Consider the following 23,648-nt stretch of genomic DNA (forward strand, 5'->3'; position numbering starts at 1 on the left):
TCAAATGAACCAGGGGAAAATATTGCATCAAAAGCCAATGACACTGCGGTGCTCTAAAAAACATTACTCTAGAAAAAACTCAGGCATAAGGCAACAAAGCAGAATTACCCAAAGCACCATGGTAGGCTGAGAGCTGGGCCAGGAACTGGAATCAAATATTCCAACTCCCAATCCAACATATTTATTTACTACATACTAACCCCCACCACGGTTAACTGAAAGCACTGACAGAAGAGTTAAAAATAATGAGATTAAAAACAAACAAACAAAAACCCCACTGTTTGAATTCAAGAGGCTGTGCAGAAAGCCTTTGGATGAGTGAGGACATGCACCTTTCTATTCTAGAAGTGTTATGTACAAGAATCTGCTTTATCTTTAAAAACTGTGAGTGCCAGACTTGATTTACCTTATAGTTGTAATGATGCAGCATTCCTCCACTAAACTTAGTGGTATTGAACAACATTCACAAGATCAACAGTTACGCTAAGAGGCTGCGCACGTATTGTCCATAATGCTGAGATGGCACATACTCGTGGAGCAGCATAGAAAGAGTTCCCAAAGCTCAGCATTTTTCCAAAACTGCTAGAGAAAGAATGAAAATTTGGCATGACTGTGAGAGAGTCCCCAAAGAACAAGAAGGGGAGAAAAAAAAAGTAGCCACCATTTAAAGCTGCAGAAATTTTACTGAAGGCGAGTTATATTTTATTTCATTAAAATATATTTTGAAAACATACTGTGTAAAAGAATTAGGGTTCTCAATAATTTATTATTTACATTAGCAAATGCTGTTTGACTGTTATTCTACAGATAGAAATGAGAAGTCTGCAGAAGGAATTGTACCAACTTCTTCAGGACCACACAAGCCCCATTACAAGGAAACATCCAAAACACACTCCTCCTCGTTTCAATCCTTTCAAATTCACGTTTGCAATCAGATCACAAGAAGCCCAATGACAGGTCACGCTGGCGAGTGTTGAACACTGACAATGAGAGCTGGGAGTTCACAGCGCTCCCCAAGAGAGAGCCCCCGAAGAGGTTGTAACCTTGCACTACTCAGTAGCCAAGATGCTGTAGGGTCCAATCCCTCTCTTGCTCCCACTGTCTTAATGCTGTAGGGTCCAATCCCTCTCTTGCTCCCACTGTCTTAATGCCACTGAAACCAAGAGCATTACGTGACAAGGCCTGCACCAGGCCCCCAGGCATATCCCAGAAAGCTAGACAGACTCCTCGAGCTTCACCAGCCCAGGAGAGAGTGTATGTCCTACCACTGTAGACACACTGTAGCTTATTCTTTTTCAGTCCAAACACGTTATAAATCTCATTGGCTTCCTCCCCATCCTCTGGGGAGAAAGATGCATAGGAAATTATCTCTCTGATGTAAACAACTGTAAGCACCATTCACATTTTCTGGTCCACGTGACAAAATTCATATCCAAGTGCCTGTCATAGCCTTGACCATTCTTAGCAGGGCAGCTCAGCTTTTCCATCAGCTTTCCCGATCTCTGACATCATCCAGGTACCCAAACATTGTGTGCAGTCCATTGCAATGCCAGCTGCTGTCTGCTTTACTCATGGAAAGAGGGTAAGAGTAGTCATCTCTTCAGGGATTTTATAAAAACCCACAATTAAAAGAAATAAAGCAGTCAGCTCATGTGTCCTGTGTCCTGGAGGCACTCAATGGTATTTCTGACATCTCATGTAAGGCACCAGTCACCCGGTAGCTGAGCAAAAAGTGACCTGCAAAGCCTCCATTTAGCAACGGCAGAGGGAACTGACAAAATTCAGCTGGTTTGCTTGCCTTCTCGTTTACATAGCATAAAAAGTGTGGTCGAGACATCTGGTGGAATCCTGAAAGAGGAAGCCTCAACTTGCACTGCAAGCCAAGGAGCACGGGTGACAGCACACCACAGCACGAGTTTTCATGGCTGTATCAGTCACAGTTGCCACAGACATTGCAGAGATTTCCTCAAGCCCCAGGAAGCCTCTGCTGCCTTGCTTTCATGGAAAACGCGTTTGTTGTCAGCAGCGAAGCAGTTATCTCCTCACATGATGTCTCTGCAAGACACACCGGAAGGCCAGACTCCGAAGCCAGCTTTGTGGTGTACTTGCTGCAACTTCTCTGCTGTTGGTCCTGTCTGCACAGCCATGTTCACAGAGCTGCAATGCTGGAGAGAGCAGAGAATTCACCTGTGGACGAAGAGGTTGGCTGGATGCTGGCTGACTGCAACACTGAACAGCCTCAGTCCAGAATATCCGTCTCAAATGGGACCAGGTGGTAGTACGTCAAGTTGGTGACATAAGCTGTTGGGTCATCACTGTCTTCTAGCTCTGAGGTAAAGTCACTCACACTCTCAAACCTAAGGAGAAACCAAACCAAAAAGACATTAAGTCATTAATATTTATTTTTAAAAAGTCAAGGGAATCTGAAGAAAGGTACTGGGGGAAGAGAAGGCTAGAATATTTGAAGACTGATCCCTAGAAATTTTGAGAAAAGACATTTGTGAGGTCATTTGGAATAAGGGCTGCAGGCAAGAATGCCTCTGCTGGCATCTCAGGTTAAATTTCTGAGTAAATATAATGCACTGACTTCCTTTGCACCTGAGTAGTGTTACTGTGATAGTCTTTCTAATGCTCGTTTGCAGCTTCAGCTTTGCAAAGCTCAGTTTGCAAGGCAGAGATCTAGAGTCCCAACCCTTTTCTGAATGAAATCATCAGTATCTCCGTCTCTCAGCAGCTTGAGATTTAAACTTTAGAAGCTGTCAAACAAGGTCCATGCAGATCAACCATGAATCATTAAGTTACAGTTTCAGCCTACATATTGTTGTGCTAGTGTGGAGAGACCAGAAATGGCATCTTCTGCCACTTAAGTAAACCCAGATCCAGCACTTACTAAAGAGGGTTGAGACAGAAATGAAAAACTTTGCTCTCCATGTCCTTAATTACAAAGAAAACCTGCTTCTTTGTAACCTGTGGAAATGAATGGGCAAAAGAGCTTACTTTCAGTAAAACAGGATGGCTATTCCCTTCTAAAACTGTGCCAAAACACAGCCACACAGCACACTAGGAGAGCAAGTTCCACATCTCTTTGGACAGCAGTCTTCAGTGGAAGGGACTTTTATCACTCCTCTCCCGTATGACACTGACTCTTCACAGCACTTGTCATGGTAATACCTGAACTTATCTCATGACATCTGGTGATCGTGTTGAGTTGGAGGTGACCTGGATCAAAACCATTATTAATTGATTTTAATTTCCTAGGGCTCCTCTCCTACTAATGAATGAATGATTTCATAGGATGTAGCCTTTCTTATCAGGCAATTCTGAATACCTTTGAAACTGGATTTTTATGAGTCTAGAAGAGCTTTCCCTGTGGTATGGGAAGAGCTCCATAGAAAGTACTCAGAACTTATCCTGTCCACCTCCTCCTCAACACAGCCTGGTGTTGATGAATCAACCACAGGACAGTGAGGACACGCAAATCTTCTCATCCTCTCTGATTTTCAAAGGTAGTTGTGACGAAGGAAGGAAGCAGCAAGTGAACTCTGGTAAAGTGAGTCACGAAACTGAGGTCCACATTCTTCCATTTTGTTCTCAGAGCATTTGGCAGCAACACGAAATGCCACTGTTCCCACACAAAAGTGGAACAGAAACTGCCTTTGTATCCAGACTGAACTTGTACCTATGAAGTGAAAGGCTATGAGTCCCTTCTCTCCATTTGGCTTTTCTATAAGGACAAATGTTTAAGACAAACAGGAAACAATGACTAAAGCATCCTTTCCACAGAGCCTTGGTATCCTCCCCATAGCATGAGATCTAGATTTTGATAAGCTGAGGATATCTGAATACAGAGATTCCCAAATTTGGTTTAATTTGCTTTGGTATTTTCCTTCTCACTTCCTACCTCCTGTGTTACAACTCGTATTTCTGCAAAGATCACTCAGCACCTCATGCCTACTGTCAACCAGAAGGCATCAACTTGTTAAAACCTACACTTTCCTCAGTGACACACATTCCAGTTCCAAGGAGGCTGCGATTTCTGCACTAAGAAAACATTTTACTTCTTCCCAGATAGCCTAGCAGTTAAGAGCAAGTCACTTCAGACCAAGGATTAAATCTCATCTTAGTTCAGGCCAGGGACCTGAAGAACTGTCAAATTTCTTTTTTGTACACTGTCACTTTAGTATTTTGAAAGAACATGCATTCATTTAATACAGAGTGAAAAAATGGAAACTAAAAAATTGCACAAGATGGAAAAATAATTTCTAACCTAGCTCTGACTATTGGATATGTCCCTTTAGGGGACATATTTTCTAACTTTTTTTTTTTTTTTTAGACTGGCATACTTCAGCTCTCCGAATAACAGGTAAACAGAGAAAGCTTTAAAATGATTTGTTTTAAAACTGCATCTATCTTCACATCAACTACTTAAACTCCTGCAGTTAAGTAGGACAACTGCAGATTTCATTCTAACTTCAAACTAGAAAGCCCTAGGACTCAGATATCCCTGAAACTCAGGTATTTCAGAAGACACAAACAGGCATGGTAGGATAAAGAAACAGAAAACATCTCCTACTTCCATGTCTTCCCCAAAACTCACTTTCTTTGGAAGCATCATGGGTTATTGGATAGCAGTGTCCATACATCCTGGAATATATGGACATGGACAGCTCTGTCTTTTCCACACTCCTGTCTGGTCATTCTCAACTCTTAATGATGAGGACCACCACTTTCTGAACAGAAAATCATGCATTTTCTCCTGCAGTGCTGTCACTATGCTCTTTACTTACAAGCACATAAAAATTACACCGAACACTGAAGGTTTATACGTTCATTCCTCTACTCCCACCAGGCTGTTTGTTAGCTTTATGTGTGTGAAGGTGCACAGAACAAATTTGACTTAGTTTCCTACAATTATTTCACAGGTGATGTTGTGTTATCTTACAGACCACCAGTGATTCAGAAACAATAGGTTATAAAACACCAGTGAGGCAGACAGAATGACAAAGCCAGAAGAGGAGGCAAGAAGGCTATTCATATTCTTCTTTCCCTCTCTTATCAATTATAGAAAACTAGACTATTACAACGTGAAGAGCCCACAGATTTTGTGGTTCTTCAACCTTACCAATAAGGTTCTACAAGCAGCACACAAGGTACAAAGCTGTGGCATTCACATGCTGTGGGTAGGCAGAAAGGATTCCTTGCTGCTGGAAAGGAAAAATGGGCACAGGGTTCTGCAAAGCTCTTTTCCTGACAAGAGCAGGATTTTGCTTTCCTGGAAACATTCGGCATCTAACTTGACCAGCTCCCACCTACTTTTGCGTTGCCACCCATGAAAGCCTCTCCCACGGATAGCAAGATGCTAATGATGACAGCAGCACCATCCTGAAAATACACATCTGTCACTGGAATGAGTTTGCCAGAAAGGCAGCACATCCAGCTCCAAAGCCTTTGCTGCCTGCTGCTGGCTGGAAAGCCAGAAGTGCAAACAGTCCTCGCAGGGAAAGGTTCTCTCTCTAACAAAATCAGAGTTCGTATGTGCTTATTCACCACCTTTTCTTTGAGGTCTACAGAGTACTGAAAGAAGCTTATATAAGAGGACTGTTTTATGGCACCTGGAGACCAAACGCACTGGGTTCACCACGTTTTGCAATAGTACGGTGTACTGGCAACTAAAAAATGGTGGAAGAAGAAAGCAAGTACTTCAGAACAACAGAGTAAGCAACTCCAACTTGCAAAAACACTAGTTTCTTCTGTAAGAAGTTTCAGCCTTTTCAGCTGATGGGCTGCTTGGTAGGTAGCACTGTAGGCAGTCCAGCAGCTGAGCAGTGCAGCAGGGCCTCAGCAAACGAATGCTACCTGATGAAGATCCAAGTGCTTCTATCCAAAAAATACAAGTTTGCTTTGCAAAATGTCTGATTCAAGCACATCCGCAGCCAAAACCCACATGGAGTTTAATGTTGCTGAAAGGAAAAAGTTCCCATTTGAGGATATACAAGTCCACAAGGAATTAACTCTAATTTCAGAACAGAAAACATGGGTCCCATAAATCCAATTTTACAGAGACCAAAAGGGAACTGAATAGGATTCCGAAAGATTTTAAAACTTCCTTTCTGGGCTACTAACCTACACTTAAAGCACAACATAGAAAACCTTTTCTTTAAAAAAAATAAAAAAATCAATTTTTACAAAAGAGCTGTTCTACACAAATGCCATTACTTCCTAACTACTACTTTCCAGCTTCAATATACAGCTACAGGAAGAGCAAATTTAGGGTACCATGCACAACAGACATTTAACATTTATTAACTTCTTCATTTCTGATATAACCTCCTTCAGGAAGTTAAGATACAAATCCACAAAGCCAGGCTGTTATCCTGGATTTGTTTCTTCTATCACAGTTTCTGGGAAAACAAAGGGATCCTCCAGTTTTTACTGTATTTTAGTATTTAGTACTACATACTGGCTTTAGTATCTTCTGACCTTCTATATAGGACAAACAAGGGGATGACAAGTAGATGACAGCAATTTCCAAACCCATACTACTAAGTTTTGCTTGGTCCAGAGCACATTTTTCAAATCAAGACTAATTTTATTTTTTTATTTTTTAAATAAAAATATTTTGAAATAGTAAAAATGGAAAGTCTTTTGCTGCCTTTTGGTAATCTGCTCCAATTATTTATCACTCTCAGCACTAAAACAAGATCCACTGTGAACTGTCAACATTAATTTCCAGACACTGGCCACATAGAATTATCTCCAGCACATCATTTCAACCTCATTAATATAAGCTTATGAGCTTAATGCTGTTAGCAAGGTCTAGGTTCAAAACAGTAAGTGATAAAACCCTGGTTCTTTTAAAAGTTAATAGAATGGCTTTAAAGAAATTACAGTGGAGCCAGAGATACATTTCAGCCCCTGACAAAATCTCGTCAAGCTCTAAATCCTTCTGCAGACTGGCAATGATCACATTTCAAACGTGGCAAGACAGCCTTGTATTCAAAGATAAAGCCTCTATAAGGCATTTAGCACTCTGTTTCCATCATTTTGACTGCTCTAATGAAAATGTAGGTCAATGTTTCTCATTAAAAATATTTAAAAGCTTCATTACCTGCAGCTCATTGAAATATCAATCGCTTTCCATCACAGAAATTTCTAGGAGCCTATTGCCATCGGTGCCCATCTGTCATTATAGTCACTGACTTTATATGTACATGAAAACCTTTCTGGTTACTGGTCTCTGACCCCAGAATACCCACATGCATTAACAAGCAAAATTTACAAATAAGGCTAATCCAACTTCACCCCTTCTTAATGAAATACACATTTCACCAACTCAGAGCATGTGGCAGCACCTGAGCAGCTGCCCAGCTTCCTTTTTTCAGGGATGTGTTCCCCCTCTTCTAAGGATGGTGTTTTGCTTCCTAAATATTTGGGATATTTCATCAGTAAGGATTCTCCAGCTTCCAAATCTGGGATCAAGTCAGCTCCTTCACAGTCACACAAGAAAGAAAAAGCTGTTCTGTTCTCACCTGTCAGGGTCCCTATGACAGTCACAGCTTTTTGATACACAGAGGATTGAGCTCCCTGGGGTCAATAATTCTCAGACAGCCATTTTATACATTTTAATGTAAAGAGCTGCGAAGCCTTAGCAACCATGCCCAGTAATCTTTAACCAGCTGGAATGACAACTGCACTAGTCTTGCTCCCATACAGAAAATATTTTGCTGGCAAAGGCATAGAGGGAAAGAAATAGCCAAAAACTGAGAGTTTATCTCAAACTTGACAGCACGACTCATGGACAAACCACACTTACAAGTGTTCTGCTGAGTCTACGTCCAGGTGCTTCTCTTTTCCATTGGGTATACTGTGGTCGATGACTATTGTTTCAGTGTTTGCTAAACAAAATCCATTTGATCGCATGATTTCTGTCAGGGGAAGAAAGAAAAACAAGATGAGAGTCCAAAAAAAAAAAAAAAAAGAGGAAGCTGGAAAACAACTGCATGTCATATGTAGTTGAAATGATTATGAAATGGGATATGCATGTGACACTGAAAATCTGCACAGGAAAGCAGAAACAAAGAGTTTGTTTCATAGCTTCTAACACCTACAAACTGCCAGCACTTAAGTAGTTTTATTCATGTAAACAACTCCTGATACAGAGCATTTGAAGCAAAACCCAGGTTCAGTCCCACTAATGCCAGTGGCAAAATCTGCATCATTTTTTAGAAGAGTGGTAGCCCATCTATATAGCTGCAATCTACCACTTCTCATAATGATACTTTTCCTGGACAGATTTCCAAGTCTTAAACACGTTAAGCAGAAAAGAAAAAATAAATAAATAAATAAATAAATAAATAAATAAAAACCCCACAACAGGAGATAAACAGGAAATTAAAAGTTACCCTCCAAATTAATTCAACCAGCATCTTTAAGTCATGTAAAACAATATCATCTGCTATACTGCCCACAACTCTGCTTACTCTCTGCTTACTTGTTTCTTACTGTGTAAGAAGCTCCAGTCCAGAAGAGCTAAAATTTACAGCTAATTCCACTGACTTACCGCCAAGGACAGAGCTGCTAACTAAAGAGTAGTATTTGATATCAATGAGAAGTTAATCCACATCTGTATTAGACAGAAAGGCAAACTAGGCAAATCACAAGGATTTTTCTTCTGGTCACACAATCTTAGATGAGGCTAGGGCCAACACAAAAGGAAAATGCTCTCTATTTAAATCAGCACCAGCTTAAGCAGGATGACCGATCATTTCTTCAAAGTAAGAGGACCCTTTGTTATATCCTTGAGTTATCAGTACAAGCAAAATGAAATTCTTCTGTGGCAGTAAATATGGTAGAGAGAAGAGATATGTACAGGGAATAATGCCTAAGACCTTGCCTCAAAAGCACCAATTTCAACTACACAGCTCAAGCAATGAGCAGGAGAGGGGAGCAGAGAGGAGGTAATTTTTAAGTGCACATTTGCATATTACTACCTAAAGGTAAAGCCAGAACTCACTTTCATATTTTGAGAAAGTAATCTTCAACTTTCAATCTGTATTTTATTGCAACCCACTTCAGCAGAATACATTTGAGGTGGTAAAAACACTGAAAAGCAGCAGAATCACCTTCAGTCATGACTCATCTCGAGCCAACATCATACTGCAGAATAAAATTTACATCATACATTCAAATTGAGCTTTCATCAAAGGATGGGGGCTTTCTCTCATCCCCATCACCTACCACCCTGAACCGGACCACGTGAGGGGACAGCTTGTTTGTTCAGAGAGCACAAAACGTGTTTGCCTGTTTTCTGAGTCTGCAGCCGTGCAAAAAGCTGCACTATGGCCAACATGAATAGCGCACAGTTTTTTCCTAGTGTCCTTGACATGACCTAAAAGTTACAGCATTTCATTGCAATGCAAACTGCTTCGGACGTTAACATTTACTGCCATCTACTGACAGCACTTCCAGACACTGAAGCCATTCCCAGCGCGCAACACTCAGATGAGGCAGAGACCAATTTATTATCAGATTTCCGCCTATGTTTTAAAAATTTATTTGCAGCAGCCAGTTGAACGATAAAAAAATTACCACATGATGCTTTTGAATAGCCATATAGGTCTTTCTCCAATCTTCCTCCAATTAATTAGGTATGACTCGACTATGAAAATTAATTTAGGATTAAAACAAAACATGTTAGTGTTCAGCTAACATGGTTTCCACAGCTCCTTCACACGCAGAAGGCCTCCCTGTACTGCTAGCCTGTCCCTCAGCCAGACACCCTCCCTGTGAATTTAGATTCATCTCCACCATCTTCTCTGTTGTACCCAAGCGTGGCATTCTCAGACATGCACAGTATGTGTGCCCCAAGGGGGTACACACCTTCACAACAATTAAAGGAAATATTTCCAAACAAGAAAAAATAAATAAATCAAAAACCAAAGCAAACAAACAAAAACAATCAAGCCAAAGCAACAGTGCAGTTTTTAACCAATGCAATTCCAAATACACCTGTTCTTGATATTTACCTGTTTGCAAAAGGAACAAGGTTTAAAAGCGTGGCTGCTCTCAGTGGTACATTTTTATAGCATATAGTTCGGATCCTTCATTTCATAATGGGCAGGTACTAGGAGCCACTTTGCAACCTCTGTTCTCATGGAGTAGCAACATATTCCGGACAAAAATAGTGACTATGCTCTCAAGAGCCAACATCCAGGTGTTCAGAAGTAAAGCACATAGCAAAGCCTAGGATGACTGATGTTAGGAAACATGCACATGAGGAATTTCACCTGTGCTTTCTATATCAGCTCAAGACATCACCCAAACCTCCCTGCTCTCAGGCGGAGCGTCAGATGCACTTGTTGGCTCCCATCTCTCATGCCCAGGGAGCCATACCCACGTCACCCCCTTGGCTGTACGACCCCAGAGGCTCTTCTCGACAAGCTTGGTCCTGTCCTGCACTGCAGCCTGGCCCTGGGGGCCCTACAAGAAGGCACCAGCCCAGACAGGCTGGCAAAACCACGCTTTTCATCGAGGCTCTGTGTTACATGGTACTTTTCTAAATAGTTTTTGGTAGGTTCACAAGCGATTTACCAATTTATGAAGATGATATTTAACCCATGACTAGTTTGTTTATAACCAGAGCTCAGGATCAGTTACAAAAAAAAAAAAAAAAATCTAAACAGTTTATGAGATCAGTCCTTAAGATGCAGCATTAACATCCTTAGCATGCTGATCCACTGACCAGTCATTAACTAATATATGGTTAGTACCTACGGAAACCGATGTATTTAATATTAAACATCTTAGGCACCTTGGAGGACTATGCAGTATTTCACTCTTATTTCACCCACCAAAATAAACTCTTCTGGTGACAATAAAACTGCCACCTTGTGGGACAGGTCACAGACTGCAACCTTCAAAGGAGAAGTCTGCAGTTCCCGCTAGGCTCAAAGGAAGCTTTTCAGTGTAGTAATACAAAACCATGCAAGCCAAATATCCACAGACCTTTTAACAACAGTCAGTAGCAGATTTAAGGGGGGCAGACTGAAAGGATGGACAAGTATAGAAGTGATACTGGTCTTCAGTTTACCCTCCGGGTTTAGAAACTTGCTGTCTCCAACTGTGACAGGTCTCAATGCACTTTTGCTCCATTTTCTTAATTTTTTTTTGAAGTCATTTATGCTTTCAGCTCCATGATATCCTATGACAATTACTTGCATTCTTTAACCGTGTTCCAGATGAAAGCAACATAATATTATAACCTTTCTTTTGTTTGTCTAAACGCTGTTATCTACCAACCTACAATTCTTGTCTGGTGACAAGTACAGGGTAATCAACCTCCTTCCATTCACAGCTTTGTAGGCTTCCATTACATTCCTGCTGTCATGTCTTCTCAAAGTTGAAACGTATTTATTTATTTAACTTTGTCTGTAGAGAAGCTGTCCAATTATTTGAGCCCCTGTCCTTTATTTGTATGTTTTAAAATTTAATTATGTCCTGTCTGAGATAGAGAGACCAGAGCACACTGTATTCAAGATGTGGTGGTTCTTCTTAATTTCTTACCTAATAATTCTGAATATTCTCACTGTCTTTTTTGCTAGCCTCTGAGCAGTGAGCTTACATTTTTACAGAACTGCGTAAAGAGCTCAAAATCTCCTTCCTAAGTGGTAACAACACTATCATATGCGACAATAGTGAGGACTGCCTTTTCTTCATGTTGTTTCTCTGAACTCAGCTTTCAGTTTCACCTGTCATTTTATTGCCTAGTATGTCAAGGTTAATTATATGTTCTATGTTATAAAGCAGACTATGGAGAACTATCTTTTGAATTGCTGATGGAGAAAGAACAAAGGGAACAGCAAATGCAGTCATTTTCATTCTTTAATTCTTGTCTTGACTGTAGGAAGCAAACAACTCTTACCTGATATTTTAACTGGACTTTGAAAGCTTGGCTGAATTTTATGGACGTTGTCATTCTTTAGAACTTGGTCCAAAGGAGATCTCTCGAAGAATGTGAGGACTACTTCAGACCTTGAATACTAAAAAAGGAAAGACGTCCATTATTTTGCCAGTAGTTTGCTTTGTTCCTCTTTTCCCTTTCCATCCCACTGCCTGGAGATGTCATCACATGGTTCAGGCACTCATCACTTCTGCAAGACACTCAAATTGTTGCTTCTTTTACAGTTTGGCAAAAACCACTGCTTTCTAATCGGCATGAGAGTGTGTGTCACCATCAAGGAGGAGTCAAACCAGGCTAAGTGTGGAACTTGACTTACTCACCTTCCACGGCATGTTTATAATAGTCTTCAGAAGCTTTTCCACTTCATTGAGTCTGGCTTCTATGTCATGGGCTTCTTTTATAGTGATGAGCCCTAGAAACAAAATAAACAGTTTGTGAGCATAGGCAAAAGCACATTTTCATGTGTACACACACTTTAGCACCCAAAAGCAGCTGATCAAGAAGATGTGGAAAGACCTCAAATATTATGCCTTCCAGAAATAAGCCTTTTAACCCACATTGATCACAAAATGTGTACCCAAACTAAGGTGGGTGTAGTTACTAGCACAGTTGCAGGCCTGACACAAGTTCAGCTGTTTATGATCACATTTAGGAGCTGCAAGACAAGCAGAAGTAGAACTGCCTACTCCTTCACCCACAGTTTCACTACACAGCATTCCCAGCAATGATAATCAAAATGCCTGTTTTCTTCTTCCCAGAACCATGATTCATCCTTTCAATGTCAATAAAAATTGAAAGAAAGCCCAAAGAAGCCAAAAAATGCAACCCACAGATCAGAGGAAAAGACTAAACACAAGCTAAACAAAAGCCTTCGAGAGCACTCTTGTATTTCTCTGAATGCAAACACCAATGAACAGTCCAGGGAAGATTTCTCAGTGCCATGTTCTCCAAGTGCAAAACAACTGTTTGCCTTTCTTTTTTTTTTTTTTTTTTTTCCCTTAAATCATTGAATTATCACAGAGCTGCAGGACGGATTAAAGAGGAATTTTTGCATTCTAGTGTCCTGAATGACGCATTACAATGCTTCTAATTTTGAATTGTTCAATACAGGGATCTTCAAGTGTAATACTGTAGAAATTTCATATTTATAATCTGCAGGGCATATGTAACTTCTGTCTTTCCTGGCAAGCTCAGGGAAATCTAGCACATCATATGCACGCACAGGAAAAATGAGGAGAAGCAAACCCCAGTACCTCACATCCTTCTAACAGCCTTTTTATTTCTGGTCTTTGTAACTCACTTGTTCTAACCTAATCATCATTTTGCTTCTACATTTGCACCGCTTTTCCAAAGAACAAGATACATATGTGAAAAGAAATACCTAAGAGACTACTAAATTCAACAAGATTCACTGGTTTAAACAAAAAGTAAAATATTTTTAAAAAGGAGCAAAAGAAGACCCAATAAATCAAAGCCATCTAAATAAAAAGAGAAAAACATCCAAAAGGCAAGCTGTTAGAAACGACCTCAATATATTGACATTGTAAGCACTAAGCTTTCTAAATGCAGTCTTCTGCATGTATCTCCACCTCTGTATTTAAAAGACGAGAAAGAGCTGTTAAATACACACAATCTCAAGCCAACATTCACGAAATGTTTCTGTCTGCATCAGTCCATGTTGCGTTACTGGTGTGACGTGACCACATACAAACTTTCCAGACAAAAAAAGCGTGACTTGGAAACTGTCAGCTCTCCTCAGATTACAGTGCTAAATAAAACAGAGATTGTCTCCAGAGCAGCCAGGTTTACTTGAAAGTCTTTCTATTGCTCAATAGTCCCTCATTTTGCCATTTTTGTCAGTGTCACTACCACTTCTTCCTCTGGCACAGCTCTCTCCCTCTCCTGACTGCAGAGCGGCACGCACCCACAGGCATGTAAGCATGGCAGCGGCACATCCTGCTTTGGCTGGTGTATACCATGGCAGAGCAGCTTTGCATGGGAACTCTCTGAAAGGCTGTAAACACAAATTAACTCATCCGCATGGGTCCACAGACTGCATATTAGCAGGGCTGTGCTTGACGCCTCAGACCTGAATTGCAGACCAGCACCCTTCATCTTCCTAACTGCTGGGTGTGAGCGGGCCTGGGAGGATCCGTGTCGCCCCTTCTCAAGTATGTTCCCAGCCCACATCTGACAGAAGCTCAAACCATTCAAAAATAAAAAATTAATCTTTTTCACCCTCCTGAAAAAAAGTTTGCCAACAGCCACACAGCTCAGGAGCCCATGTGTGGTATTCAAGCCATGCTGTCCCCCTGCCACAGCCCACGTCAGAGAGAGCTGAGGGACACAGGCCCCCTCGCCACCGACCCACCAGGGATGTGCTCTCAAATCCGCCCTTGTCCTCAGAGCCTTCCCCATATAAGCACTTGTTGGTGAAATGAGTATTTTGCCAGGAGGAGGGATGCTTTGAAACAAATGAAGATACTCATCAAATCAAGAGCAGCCAAAATAAAAAGAGAGAAAAAAAAGAAAAAGTCCACCTCACCAACAGCACTGCACATTCCTACTCAGAGGGCAACCAGCCAAGCAGTGAGATTTTCTCTCATTAGTAATCAGGCGAAGCATCTGCAGCTCCGCACAGCCTTTTTAAGCTTCAGCAAGGGAGGTTGGAGAAGACCAGCAGCCTGTGGCATGCTCGCAGCTCACCCAGTAGGAGGTTTTACAGCTTCTTGCCTTCCCCAGGGATTTCCAGCCCCTGTGTACTCCTTGCTCGAGCTGCTGGAGAGGCACCAGGCATGCAAACCCACGGAAACTGGCACGGCCAACTTCTAACATCTGACACAGTAAGAGCTGTGCCTTACCGACGCTTTTAATATCAAAACCAAAAGGCAGACAGCGTAGGAAGAAGAGCAAGCGATACATCTGCCTGGACCGATGCCTCTGCGTGTGCTTAAGGACTATGGATACACAGCTCTGCTGTGTAGAGCTGCTGACCTTACACGATCAGTCGCAGGGAACTGAGCTTGGCAGGGCTACAGCTTTCCTTTCCATACGTCTGCAGACCGAACGCACAGAAACCACTTGACTCACTATATATATATGTTGAGCCCTGTAATTTCTTCTGCAACAGCTACCAAGTTTCACTAGGCCCTCATTTATCATAATTCTGAAAGTCTCTGTTTTTAAGAGTTAACAGATGCCCTGGCGGCTTTCAGTTCGTCATGGGCTGCGATCCCACACCCCGAGGGATTGCTTACAGCCCAACATCTGCACTACCCTGAGCAAGACACTGCCTGCCCACACAGCCGGCAGGGACGGAGGCCTCAATCCCTCCTTTTGCTCCCTTCCAGCACTTGCTGACTGCTTGCTGTCATCAGCCACAACACACGTGCCTGGGAAACAACACCATGGGTTCCTGAGGTGAAGTCTCCAGCAGCAGTGCTGGTTCACGGTGTTTTCACCCTCCCCTGCAACTCATTTCCTCTCCCACGCTGCTGCAGCACACTGCTGCCTCTGCTTTGCCAGCACAATTAAGGGAATACCTTCAGCCAGCCCTGTCAAAGACTTCACCTCAGGAAATCCCAGCCTGTGCAGGAGATGTAAGAGCCTGCAGGCCAGGATGCCCGCTGCAAGCTCCTTTCCCCCCCAGGCACCACACAGCCAACTCAAGCAGGAATTGGGATTCATGTTAAGAAAGGTCACAATTGCACCAGAGCTTTCCATCTCTAGCCCTCACTAACAGCTTGATTGAGCACAGAGGCTGCCCTTTGAGTGGGGCTTTCTCCCCTGGCTGCCTTATTTTTTCCGTTCTGAGGCTTTGACAAGGCAGAGGAAAAGAAAAAAAAGACCAGAAACTGGTCTAGGATCTCCAGACGCTGGAAACGTCTGAACAAACAGACACGATGCACGTGCCAGCTGCCTTCGTAGACAGTCCAGCACCTCCAGCTCTCGTTAATCCTGACACGAACACACCACAAGCTGGATGCATCTGGAGCACACTGCACTCACTGCACATCCACTGGCCACGTATGCAGTGTCCGTACGGCAGCTACAGCATGTCCTGATGCCTTTGTCCCTCTGCCCATAGAGCTGAGAGACGTGCCTATCTTTCCATCAGGGACTTTCTGACCCCGAGAACCTTTCTTCAGGCAGCTCGCCCTGAAATAAAGAGAAAACATTAATAAAGCTACCAGTAGCCTGGAACCAGTTGTGCTTTCTTCCACTTGTTCAGTCATGCAACAGAGCTGAGCTGAAGGCTAGGAAATCTCTTAGTGAGGTCATGGCGAAACGCTGTTCTCATGCCTTTCCCTCTGCCCTGGCTGCTGTCTGACTGCTAATTGAAAACATGTGCAAACTCCTCCCAGGAAAACTTTGCTCTCTGTCTTCTTACCCATACTGTGCTTGGACAATTAACTATCATTTCAAGTGATTTAAATACTATAAACACCTATGTTTATAGGGCTTGAGGTAAATTGGAGCCCTGCTGGCTCCCTTTTTTTTTTTTTTTTTTTTTTTTAACCACAAAGCCTTTTGCTGCCAAACACCACAAACCTCTAAGATTTTTTTTTCACCCTGCACACAAGGGAGCCCACACGCTGGGTCATGGGAGGGACAATACAGACACACTGTGTGACCAAGGGTGGCACTTGCCTGTACCTGGGATATTTGGTTTTAGCAGTGTGCTGCTGTGCACACAACCCCTGGAACTAGCAAGCTGATTTTAAGGGAGGAGACGATCATTTTGACATCCCCCCTACCCCTTTCCTGATCAAGAACCCCACACAGAGTCCTGAAGACGGGGTGAACAGGATTAGCCCAGTTTGAGACCAAGCACACGTAACAACAACACACCTCTGGAAAAACAGCACAAACAGCAGCTCAGGCCTGCAGCATCCTTCCTGCTTGGGGACCCTGGTGCCAGAGCAGCTGCAGGAGACTCAGGGATCAAGCATGCAGCTGTGTCCCTGGCACGCTGGGTCACGGCGTGGGAGAGAGGCCCGGAGCTGAAAATGAGCAGGAAACGAGTTCAGCTGAGGAGGAGAGCGAACTGGGAGCCAGTTAAAGATGTCAACACACAAGCCTTGATAGCCTGTCCTATTACTGCCATATGAGCCACCAAACCTGCAACTAATGATATTTTGACAGCCACATTTAACCCACTGCATAGCTTGTAATGAAATCACGATGTGGTCCTGACAGCTGATGCCCACGATGACTGCTTTGTCTCAGCAGTCCTCTAGTGAGTGAGTTCATGCCTAAATCAAATTTGCCTCATGCGCCAGCCCTCAATGATGACACAAAGTCATCTGTTTGTCTGGAGAGGGGTTGCTGTGTACAAGTTGCTAGGTCCGTGATCTCAAACTGTGGGCAAACCCTGTCCCTCCAGGCTGAAGGACTCCACGTGAGGCTTTTGGTCGGGAGAGGAGCAAAGAATGTCCAAGAGATCTCCTATTTTCTCAAAATTAGTTCAACAAGTATAGGAGACTGAGCAAGGACAGAGGCCAAGGTGTACTTTTTGGAGATGACAGTACAAATGCTATGTATTTCGGTATCTACATGAAGATTAAACCTTTGCACTGAGCCCTCCTCACCCAATCCCCTCTCAGTCCCCTGCAGGAAAAACTGCAGAACGGGTATCAAAGTGAAAAAAAGGAGTAGAAGATAAATAGAGGCAGAAGTCTTACTGTGTTTTGCTAAATCCGCACTGCAATAAAGATTTATGGCCTATAGGTGCTGATCCTGAGCCCACCCTTATCTCTTTGCACAAGTCAGTGAGCGGCAATTAGGGATCCCAGATCTTTAGGGAAGATGCATAAGCTGTCTCACACAGATGACTGCCACTCTGCTAGGAAGATAGGTAAGAGCTCGTTTCACACAACTTCTCAATAATTCTGCAGAAATAACACCACAGGAATCCCTTCAGTCCAAAGGCTTGATAAGACCCAGAGAAGGGCAGATAATTAGGGCCAATCAGGGATATCAGCTCTCCAATTACCAGAGACCAGGATAGCCACTCTTCTGTTCTCTGCTGGTTATTTATGATGTCTTCTGGGGCATCTGGTTCTCATCACGATGGACAGGATCCCAGAGCTAGCTGTGGCTCTAGTCTTAGTCCAGCAGCACTGGCAGCTCCTCTTTGATGCTTCTTCCCTAATTATTCTGCACCCTTCTCTTGGGGCAGATGCACTTGCCCCTTCCTCTCGTGAGGAAATCCATCCATATTGTATGACAGGAGTCAACTGCAGTCTCTAAAACCTTTACAAAAGGTTTACTATTCATGGAGTATCACTGACATGATACATATTGTTGGCATTGCTCATGGAGCAGTCAAAAGGATATGGTGGAGTTCAAAAGAGGGGTGCAGGGGGCTGGATGTCTGCAGTTTGTTGCACATTTGCTGCTCTTCTTAACCCGGATTGCTGAGGAACAAAACAGGGACAGTGTTTCTGAGAGAGAGATGATTTCAGAAAATGCAAGTAAGCCACTCCATGCTTTTCTAAGTCTTACTAGGTAGCAACGAGCATATTGACATTGATATGAGTCTGTTAGACACTGAAAGACATAGAGCTTTGAAAGCCCTGCCTGCACTGTGTGCTTTCAGCTCTAACGCTGAGCACTTCTTTGGCAATTCATACATCGCAGGTGTGAAAATACGGATGGCACAAAGTACTATTCAAACAGCTGTCTGGCTAAAATCGATCCTCAGGATCACTTGAGGATGCTGGCACACCCAAGCAAAGCACAGGAGGCGGGTTAAAAGCAAGTTAAAAGTCCAGACCTCCAGCTGACGGGTTTTACACACATTTTTCACACGTGTGTGTGAGTGTTAGACGTGGGGAAATGGTACCTCCCAGTGACTGAGCTCAGCACAGACCTTCCCCACAGAGCTCCCTGCCTTGATGCTTGATGAGCCACAAGAAACGAGATGTCAAAGAAGCACAAGATAAAAGTGAACAAAGCAGTCAGCACCTGATGAAAAATGCAAGCTCCTACAACCATTTTTAGTGCCAGCTCCTTATCAGGTGAGAACTGTCACGAGGAAACAACCTCATTTCCATTTCTTCCCACCAAAATCCTCCCAGACACATTGCCTGGTTGCCTCAGCCCACCACAAAAAGGCAACTTGTGCCTAGCTTTGTTACAACACAGCAAGCTTCATTTATCTCCATCATTACCGATGAACCATGAAATTCAGCCAATAAAAAAAAAAAATGCAGAAGCCCCAAACTTAATTTCAGTCATAGAGCACTGCTAGAGCCTGATAACCGAGAGCAGCATCCTTTGTCTGCCAGACAGAAGCTCAGAGCAAGCTCCACTAATGAACTGTTGACAATGTCAACAATGGAAAGAGCACAATAGATGCAGTGTATTTATCTGCATTGTCACCGCACCGAAACAGCTGCCGTCTGTGGAAAACCACTGTGCTGCTTGTGTAGAGCTCCCTCTTTGCATAAATCACCCTCCCAGACGGCCTTGTAAACAACAACAGCACAATGCAGCATATAGAAAACCGTACGTTAAAAACGCAACGTTTACAGCGAAAAGCGTGGGCAAACAAAGTCCCTGGGACAGGTCCTTCGAACCGCAGCCCCGGAGGAGCCTCCCATGTGCTTCCCGAACACAGAAAACAGCTGATCATCTGCTTCCCACATGAGGCAACCCCGCCGCAGGGCAGGCACAAGCCTCAGAGCTTGAGCTCTGCATTAGTCACCCAGGAAGGACTGCCCAGGGGCTGCTATGGGTGATGTCCTCTGTGCTACCAGGCGAGCTACAGGCGCAGAGTTTCCATGGGAAGCCTCCACGGCTGCTGGACAGCTTGTACAGCTGGACAAAGGTTGAGTGCCAGCACAGCAGAAGATAACCGAGAAGTTTCAGAGAGCTTTTCCAGGTAAACACCACTGGCAGCAATCTGGTGAAGGTGAAGAAAAGGGAGTGCAGCTGGAGGAAAGCAAGCGGAGAAGCAGATACAATAACAAAAAGGAGAGCGAGGGAAAAAAAGGCCACAACAGAGCAGAATGAGTCAGAGGAGGGATGGAAAGAAGAAAGGGGAGGGAATGAGCACTTTGGAAAGGAAGTCCATCTAGGAAGAAAAAAATGTGTAAGACTGAAGAGCATTTCTGACTTGACAGCTCGGAGTATCAGAGCTGCACGAGGCACGGGGCAAACAGCCATGCTGGAAGAGCATCTGAGCTTCTGTCCCGATCATGAAAGCAACAGAGCAGTGGTATGGGGCAGCACAGACCCATATGGGGCAGAGCAGGGCTGCCAGAGAACACCCTGCCACTCCAAGGGCAAACCAAACCCAAACTCTGAAAGGTTGCTAATGAGCTCACAAGTAGATGACTGCACTGACATTGGGTCAGGTTCCAGGATAAATCTTAACCAAGAATCCTTAGAAGTAAGAGGTAGAGAAAACAGAAGGGAAAAATGAAGAAGTGCGTTTCCAGATTTATACTTTGCTTCCAGCGCCTACTGGGTCTGTTGCAACGACTTCTAAATCACCAACATAAAGTCAGCTCCTAAGTCCAGGGGCTGTTTTTCTCATCCAGTGATTTAAATACAAACATTGTTTATTCTGCATACAGCAAGGCACAGACAGATTAGTAATGTCAAGAGTGAACTAGCCTGTGTTTGTCTGTGAGCCTCTTTGTGCATTTGCCTACAGCAAGGGCTGGGCACGCTTCAGACACAAATAAGATACTAGCAAGTTACTGGTAACATCACAGTGAATCATGTTTAGTCACCCTGCAGGTATGCACATATCTAACCTTGTTTACGAGCTCACTAGTAAGACGCCTGGTGTCGCTGAACATCCTTGGCCCTCAGCATCATAACACGCTCCAGATGCAGGCACGGAGCGCATCGTGCCATGTGCTGTTATTAGTTATCAAAGACAAGACCAGGCTGCGTGTATGCCCTGCTCCCCCACGGGGACCTCCTCTTTTCTCCTGCCAAAGCAGGGGTGAGACGAACAGCGTACGCCAAAAGCGGTGCCTCCCATCCCCTCCTCTGCAACCACAAAGCACCCTGCGGGTCTAAGTACGGGCAGGGAGAGATTGTGGAGGGCAAGGAAAGGGGCAGGGGAGGAGAAATGGAAGGAGAAGGCAGGTTGTGCTGTTTGCTCTGGCTGAGCAAGAAAAGGAGCACACTGCTGCTCGGTGTTGGCTGTTTGCTGAAACCAGCTATAACGGTGACAACCAACTCTTCCTAAAATTGCTCACATTAAGAAAAATATATAAATTCTTCCAAAAAGAAGTCAGTAACATCAAATAGCTCAACCTTGCACTCCTCAAGCACATCCCTTTACTGTAACACACCGCAGCATGACCAAGCTGCGGGATAATTCTGGTTCTTCTAATGCTCCTTAAGCAAATCTGTAGGAGCACTGCATTCTTTCAATGCAATGCAAATTTGGTTTGCAGCATTTAACCACTTCCTCCAGATAAAAGGCACGGCTAATATTCAGATTCTTTCGGAAAGCCCAAGATAAATACACCAACAAACACACATACATATGCACATACATCTGTATGCATATAAACACACACAGATCTATATGACTGAATGCTAACACGCGCAAGGCTGTATCTCTGTCAGGTGTTTTTGCTGGGTTAAACACATTGAGCTTTACCTCTGCTTTTAAACAGGACATGAAGAAACCGTGCTTACCCCAGAAGTTTTCTCAAGAGCAGACATGCGCCACGCAGCCTGTGCTTAGAGCCAAGTCTCTGCATCAGTGTCACTCGGTTAAATGAGATTTTTATGTTTCAGCTTCATGACGTTACACAAGGCTGTGGGCACTCAGTTTAAAATGCCGGCGTGATGAAGTGTTCTCCAGGCAGAGAAACACACTTGGCAAAGTAATTTTCTTCAGCCCAGGAGCACCTTAATTTTAAAGAGTATTACTGAAATTGTGAGGCACGCCGTGACTGCTTACAAACTATTCTGGGTTTTGATTCCGTCTCTGCAGCAGATTTAACCTCCACCTCCTCACCATGCTGAATAGATCACGATCTGCTTACATTAGCCATCAATTTTTCAAACCTTGGCCTGATGCTTTGGCTCATTCCAGGTCTGTTCCCGAGATAGGGGCAAGCGGAGGTTGCTGGCTCCAGGTCTCGGGCAGGATCTGAGGATGTTTTTCCCAGCTGTTCATGGACCAACATCGTGTGTCACCTGGCCCTGCCGAGCACACCCCAAGCACCGACTGTAACCCCACCTGGCTGCACCTGCCCTGACGATGCCTTGGCGATGCAGGAACCCAGCTCAGCACTCCACAGAAGCCTCATTGCGCTTCCAGGCTCTTGCAGGAGGCGCTGAGGGACGAATTTAACGAGGGGCCGGAGTCCGGGACCCCCAGGGCCCGATCCTGCCTGCCCCCAGCTCCCCAGCGGGGCCCCATCCCCAGCGCCCGCCGCCTGCAGAGGGCACCCGGCCCCCGCGAGTGGCGGCGGTGCCCGGCCGGGAGGCGACACCGCGGCCCCGGGATGCCACCGGCACCGGGGGAGGGGACACGACCCGGCCGGGGGGAGCCCTCCGGGGCTGCCCTGCCGCTCCCAGACAGCCGAGGACGGGGATAAAAGCAGGCAGCCCCCGGCCGCGCAGCAAACGGAGGGCACCCCGCGGGTTAACGAGCGGGGGCTGAGCAGGGGGAGCCCCCCCGGGGCCGCTCCAGCCGCTGCCGAAACGGGAAGGGAGAAGGAAAATGGCTCGGGCCGCGGCTGCTGGGACTGCCCTGCGCTGCACGAAGTTAGGGCAGCAACTGCGCTCGCTCCCAGCGCCGCGAGAGTCCACTGCCAAGAGCCGCTGACGGCATTTTTTCTCTCTCTTTTTTTTTTTTTTTTTTCCTATTTTTCCTTTTCCTTTTTTTTTTCCTCTTTTTCATTTTTTTCCTTTTCCTTTTTTTTTTTCTCTTTTTTTTTTCTTTTTCATTTTTTTCCTTTTTCCTTTTTTTCCTTTTCCATTTTTTTCCTTTTCCTTTTCTTTTTTTTTTTTTTTCCCCTTTTTCCCACCCCCTTTGCCGACAAGCTGGGGAGCTTCCCCCTTAGCCCCTCTCCCCCCCAGCACCCCCAAGGGTGCCAACACCGACCCAGCGCCCACCCCCGCGGCGGGGGGACCGCTCGTTTCCAGCCACGAAACCACCCCAAAAACCAACCCAACCGAGACACGCACAGCCCGGCAGGAGCTGCCGACCGCAGAGCGCCGCTCCCCAGCCCCGTCCCGTCCCCTCGCCCCCCTCGGGGCTGAAGGGGAGAGAGGGGGACACCTCCACCGCATCCCCAACCCCAAACCTTGCAGCAGCGGGGAGCGGGACAGCTCGGGCCGGTCCTCGGGGAAGGAGTCGAGGAGGCGCTTGAAGAGGCGCCCCAGGTCGGAGTAGCTGCGGTGCAGGTAGAGGACGTTGCGGTCCGACCACTCGGTGCGGATCTCGTAAAACTCCTCCTCGTCGCCCCGGCGGCTGATGACGAGCCGGCGGATGCCGTTCACCCAGCAGCCCCGCACGTACATATTCACCAGCGAGGTGCCCTCGAACACGGCCGAGGCCATCCCGCCGCCGGCGGAGGGCGAAGCCAGCCGCCCCGCCCGCCGCTCCCCACTTAAGGGGAGGAGGAGGAAGAGGAGGAGGAGGAGGAGGAGGAGGAGGAGGATGGGGGGTGCCACCCAGCGCACCCCCGGGGCGGAGGAGCAG

General features: G+C 44.9%; 1 protein-coding gene across 1 annotated transcript; it reads right to left on the minus strand.

The window, feature by feature from the left end:
* Positions 1-230: 230 nt before the first annotated feature.
* PXDC1 (PX domain containing 1) lies at positions 231-23,648 on the minus strand. Its single transcript, XM_082752925.1, has 5 exons — positions 23,251-23,648; positions 12,280-12,371; positions 11,921-12,038; positions 7,814-7,925; positions 231-2,357 (listed from the first exon to the last, which is right to left on the minus strand). Exons 1-5 carry the CDS (start codon positions 23,504-23,506, stop codon positions 2,240-2,242), a joined length of 696 nt encoding a protein of 231 aa, XP_082609051.1. The 5' UTR covers positions 23,507-23,648; the 3' UTR covers positions 231-2,239.

The sequence above is a fragment of the Aythya marila genome (genome assembly GCF_965140915.1).
Source record: "Aythya marila genome assembly, chromosome: 2".
NCBI classification, from domain to species: Eukaryota; Metazoa; Chordata; class Aves; order Anseriformes; family Anatidae; genus Aythya; species Aythya marila.